This window comes from Alligator sinensis, unplaced genomic scaffold, assembly GCF_000455745.1.
Source record: "Alligator sinensis unplaced genomic scaffold, ASM45574v1 scaffold987_1, whole genome shotgun sequence".
NCBI classification, from domain to species: Eukaryota; Metazoa; Chordata; order Crocodylia; family Alligatoridae; genus Alligator; species Alligator sinensis.
In genome coordinates, this window is record NW_005842574.1 from 551,321 (window position 1) to 556,436 (window position 5,116).

Consider the following 5,116-nt stretch of genomic DNA (forward strand, 5'->3'; position numbering starts at 1 on the left):
CGCCGGGCTGGTGCCTCTTGGCTGCGACACGCCTGCAACCCCTGCCTTGCTCACCGCCGTGCCTGTTTGTGCCGGGCTGCCCGGCACCGCGCCCCAGGGCTGGGGGCAGCAGGGCACCAGGCCGCGGAGGTGTCCTGCCGCGCCGGGCCCCGGAGCGATGCACCAGCACCTTGCTGGGGGGATCCGGGAAGCTGACACTGGAGAGCAAAGAAAACCAGATGTGAAATACAGTTTGACTGCACAAGTCCTGGCCCTGTGTGCTCGGTATGTGGGGGCGTCGGGGGGTCCTGCGGCTGTGGGTGCTGGTATGGTTGGGGGCGTTTCTGCAGCCGTGGACTGGTGCAGGGGGGTGTGGGTAGTGCTGGCTCGGCCTCGTGGGGATAACGGCCTACTGCTGCTGCTGCCTGCTAGAGGAGCTGCCCCTGCTCTGCAGGCGGGGACCTGGGCACAGCCCTGACACTGGGGGGGTCCGACTCCCTGGTGCCCTGGGGAGGGGGCAGGAATATGCCTCAGGCCTGTGCCTGGGGGGGTGCGACCGGGGACCGCGGAGATGGGAGTGTCCGTCTGGCTCTGCCCCGGCCCCTCTGCCAGGACCCCTCTCCCATGGGGAGGGTGAGCAATGCCCCCTGGCCTGGGCAGGGGTCTCAACCAGTTGGCTCCTGCGGGGGTAGTTGGGGGACCCAGTCCTGGGCCGGCCCGGGCAGCACCCATCTGCGGGGCTGCAGCGGGTGCTGGCCACTGCCCTGGGGCCGAAGGGCCCCAGCAGCTGCCCAGGCACGACCCGTCTGCCCAGGCCCCCAGGGCTGAGGCCCCTCCAGGCTCTGGCCCTGCCCTCGGCCCCGTTCTGGCACGTGCATGCCACCTCCCCCGCTCTGCTCTCCTGACGACACCTATGCACGCACACGTGTGAACATGCGTGTGTGTTAGCAGCTGCTCTCATTTCTGCTGGCGGCTGGGCGGGCTGCGTGGAGGGCGGTGGCGGGTTTTGGGCACTTCACACCGGCCGTGCTGGTGCCTCGCGGCTGGGCTGGCTCTGCGCTGTGGTCAGCTTGGCACCTGCTGCAGCCCCCGCCCTGCGCCGCGGACACGGGCTCTGCTGGCAGACCAACCCGCTGCTGTCGGTCTCCGAGCACCACCCGTGTTCGCTTCCTCGGCGCGCTAAGAGCTCTGGAGCTGTGGCTCTGGGCCCCACCGCCTCGCTCGGAGACCCCCGACAGCAGCTTCCCCACGCACCTGCAGAGCAACGCATGCACAGCCGGCACCTGGCCCTGGCGCGGCTCCGTGGTCCAGGCCGCAGCCCCGAGCAGTTGATGCTTTGCCCCCCTCCCCGTGCCCCTGCCCTTGCGCTGTCAGCCCTTCCTAACCAGGCAGCTGCCCTCCAGCCGCCTTGGCCCGTGGGTGCGTTGGGTGCCCGGAGCTCTGTGTGCAGACCCGGCGCAGCCGTCCTGGGTGCACGGCGCCTCCCGCCTGCCGGTTTGCAGCTCGTGCACCTGCCCCGGGGCGAGGCCTTGCGGCAGAGCAGGAGCAAGGGGCGAGTGCCTCGTGGAGGAGGTGAATGCCCCCCTCCAGGGCACTAGCAGCCCCGTGACATACCCACAGGTGCTCAACCCCAGGCCTGTGGGTCAAGTCTGGCCTGCAGAGCCAAGTCATCCATCCCGTGGGGCTCCCACAGCTCCAGAAACGGAGTGAATGGGGGCAGCCGCTTCACCGCTCGAGTTTTGGGACCTGAGGGGAGCACCATGCAGCGGTGTAATGAAGTGGGGCTGGAGGTGAAAAATAGGAGCTGCTGCATTGCCAGCACCACGGCTAGTGCTGCTGCCCCGCCATGCCCTGCCATGCTCCGAGCCCAGGCACCTTGCCCAGCCCAAGCCCTCGCGGGTCCCAGACCTGGTGCGTGGCCCTGGGCTCGCACACCAGAACGGTTGAGCAACCCTGGACTCATTGAATCATCAGCTTTCATGTGCAAGTGCTCAGCTCGTGCTGTGGAAGGACGTGCAGAGACCGGGTTGTGCAAAACAGGCTGTTTTTAATGCAAGGACAGGGAAGGGGGGAAGCAAGGGCAGGGGCTGTGGTGAAGAGGCAAAGCAATAAAACCCATGGGGACTGCAGTGAAATGCAAGGGAAGGACAGAGACGGTCCTTTCCAGTGTGGGGATTGGGAGGGGACCCCTGGGCTGAAAATGAGACCTCGCCTGCCTCGTAGTCCAGGAAAACCGCCCCCCACCTGGGCCGCATGTGCCTGGGGAGGGGGCCGCAGGGGCGGTGCAGGCCTCGTATGCCCCTTCCGCAGACGCGCAGCCCGGTGTCCAACCTCGGGCGCCGACGTGACCTCCCCCGAGCAGTAATTCCCAGGCTCGCTGCACGCACCCAGCGTCCCCGTGCCTGGTCTCCCACCTGCACCTCCCCGCACTGCCTCCCACCTGCGATGCTCCGAGCCCCGGGCTGCATCGGGGTGGCTGCCACCATCGGGATCTCCGGGTGTCCTCGCACGCCTGGAGTCATAACGAGAACGCTGTCCTCCAGGCTGTGCGCCGGGGAAAACGGCAAGGGTCTCTGTCCAAAAGCAAGGCAGACACCACCACTCACCCCTGTCCTGGGAAAGCAGCCTTAGTGGTCACGGTATTCCCCTGCCTGGGCACGGGGACAGCTGTCCCCTACCTTGCAGCAGCCTCGATGGTGCACCCGGGATCAATAACGCTTCACGCAGACGAGCCTCCCGGTGCCTCGCGAGCTTGCAGCCCCTCGGGCTCCCTCCTGCTTCCATCTTCAGCTGCTTCCCCACCTCGACCGGGCTCCTCCGCGATGTGTTGGCCGTGAGGTCAGACACACGGAGCAAGTCACCTCCTCCCAGAAGCTCCCCGCCAGGTCTGACTCCTGTGCAGCCGTGGCTCCTCTGCTCCTGGGGAAGAGCACCTAGGAGTTGCTTTCACTGCCCTGAGTGCAGCAGTCTGCGCAGCCCCTGCGGGACAGGGCAGGGCTTTCCCACCCAGGGCCTGGGCATTGCCCCAGTGTGCCACCCCTGGGCCCCAGAGAGAGCGAGCCAGGGCAGGGGAAGGGTTAACACCAGCCGTCCCCCAACACGGTCTGTGCAGGGGCCGGGGCTGCTCCCAGCTCAAGCCCCTTGCTGGGGGCTGCAGCCGGGGTGGGAGCTGGGTGGCTCCTGGCTGAGTTCGTGACCGAGTCTGGGGCAAGCACTTCCGAAGCACTCGGAGAAGGTGATCAGGAACAGTCAGCAGGGATTCGCCAGGGCAAGTCCTGCCTGACCAACCTGATTCCCTTCTACGAGGTGACTGGCTCTAGATGCGGGGAGACCGGATAGAAACCTGGCTGGAGCATCAGGCTCAGAGAGCAGTAATCCATGGCTCGATGTCTAGTTGGCAGCTGGGCTCAAGTGTGGTGCCCCGGGGTCGGTCCTGGGGCTGGTTTTGTTCAATATCTTCATCAGTGACCTGGAAGATGGGATGGATGCACCCTCAGCAAGTCTGCAGATGATACCAAGCTGAGGGAGTTGATACGCTGGAGGTCGGGCTAGGATTCAGAGTGACCACGACACATTGGAGGACTGGGCCAAAAGAAAACTCAGGAGGTTCAACAAGGACAAGTGCAAAATCCTACGCTTAGGAAGGAGCATTCTCCTGCAGTGTTGCAGGTTGGGGCGATGGGCTGGGCAGCAGCTCTGCAGAAAAGGACCTGGGGGGACAGGGGACAAGAAGCTGGACAGGAGCCAGCAGTGTGCCCTTGTTGGTGCCAGGAGGGCTACCGGCATCCTGGGCTGCATCGGTAGGAGCGGTGCTGGCAGATGGAGGGCAGCGATTCTTCCCCTCTATTCTGCACTGGGGAGGCCACGTCTGGAGTCCTGTGTCCAGCTGTGGGCCCCACTACAGAAAGGATGTGGACACATTGGAGAGAGTCCAGTGGAGGAGAATGAAAATGGTTGTGGGGCTGGGGGACAGGACTGGTGAGGAGAGGCTGAGGGAAATGGGCTGATTTAGTTTGGAAAAGAGAAGACTGAGGGGGATTGAATAGCAGCCTTCACCTCCCTGCAGGGGGGCTGCAAAGAGGATTCATAGATTCGTAGATGTTAGGGTCAGAAGGGACCTCAATAGATCATCGAGTCCGACCCCCTGCCTAGGCAGGAAAGTGCTGGGTCTAGATGACCCCAGCCAGATGCCTATCTAACCTCCTCTTGAAGACCCCCAGGGTAGGGGAGAGCACCACCTCCCTTGGGAGCCCCTTCCAGACCTTGGCCACTCGAACTGTGAAGAAGTTCTTCCTAATGTCCAGTCTAAATCTGCTCTCTGCTAGCTTGTGGCCATTATTTCTTGTAACCCCCGGGGGCGCCTTGGTGAATAAATACTTACCAATTCCCTTCTGTGCCCCCGTGATGAACTTATAGGCAGCCACGCATCCCTCTTGAAGTGCGGCGCCCAAAGGATGGAGCTGGGCTGTTCTCAGTGGGAGCAGACCACAGGACAAGGAGCAATGGGCTCAGGCTGCAGCAAGGGAAGTTGAGGTTGGATATTAGGGAAAACTCTCTCACGAGGACGGTGGTGAAGCGCTGGGACAGGTTACCCAGAGAAGTTGTGGAGTCTCCATCCTCAGTGGGGCCGTGGGGCTTTGTCTACCTGGGTCTTCAAAACCTCCAAGTCCCAGGCCCCCCTGCCAACCTCCTCCTGGCCCTGGCCAAGCTGGCGTGTACCTGGCCAGGGAGGAGGCTGTGGCCGGAGGGTCCCTGGGGTCTGCAGGGCTGTGTCCCTTGCCCGGCTTCGTTCCCGTCTCTGAGCGGAGTCTCTCCGGGCAGTGTCCGCTGGCCCCTGGACTCGTTCGAGGGCCCGTGGGTGCTCTGCGGTGCGCTCTGCTCCGCGTCCCCCCCGTGCACTCCTGTTGTGACCCTTTGCTCTGCACCCCCCCCGGGCCAGAGGGATCTGGCACGTGCCACTGGTGGCACCAGCATAAAGGGGGCTTCTCGTTTCTGTGGCCGACCTGGCCCACGGTTTCCCCTGATGTGTTAAAAGCCGTCCCACGGGCAGGGAGCGGAGGCTGGAAGGCAGAGTGACTGGGGCCGAGCAGGGGTTTCCCCCGTTCCTCTCCCTGCCGGCCCCAGCACTGGGGGCCCG

At 64.3% G+C, this 5,116-nt stretch overlaps 1 protein-coding gene across 1 annotated transcript in view; it reads left to right on the forward strand.

The window, feature by feature from the left end:
* The window catches only part of PARP10 (poly(ADP-ribose) polymerase family member 10), an 8,142-nt gene extending 5,798 nt beyond the window's left edge, over window positions 1-2,344 (forward strand). Inside the window, exon 9 of the mRNA XM_025214247.1 lies at window positions 2,290-2,344. Coding sequence (XP_025070032.1) covers window positions 2,290-2,344 — 55 coding nt within the window. The remainder of the gene's footprint in view (window positions 1-2,289) is intronic.
* The last annotated feature ends 2,772 nt before the right edge of the window (window positions 2,345-5,116 follow it).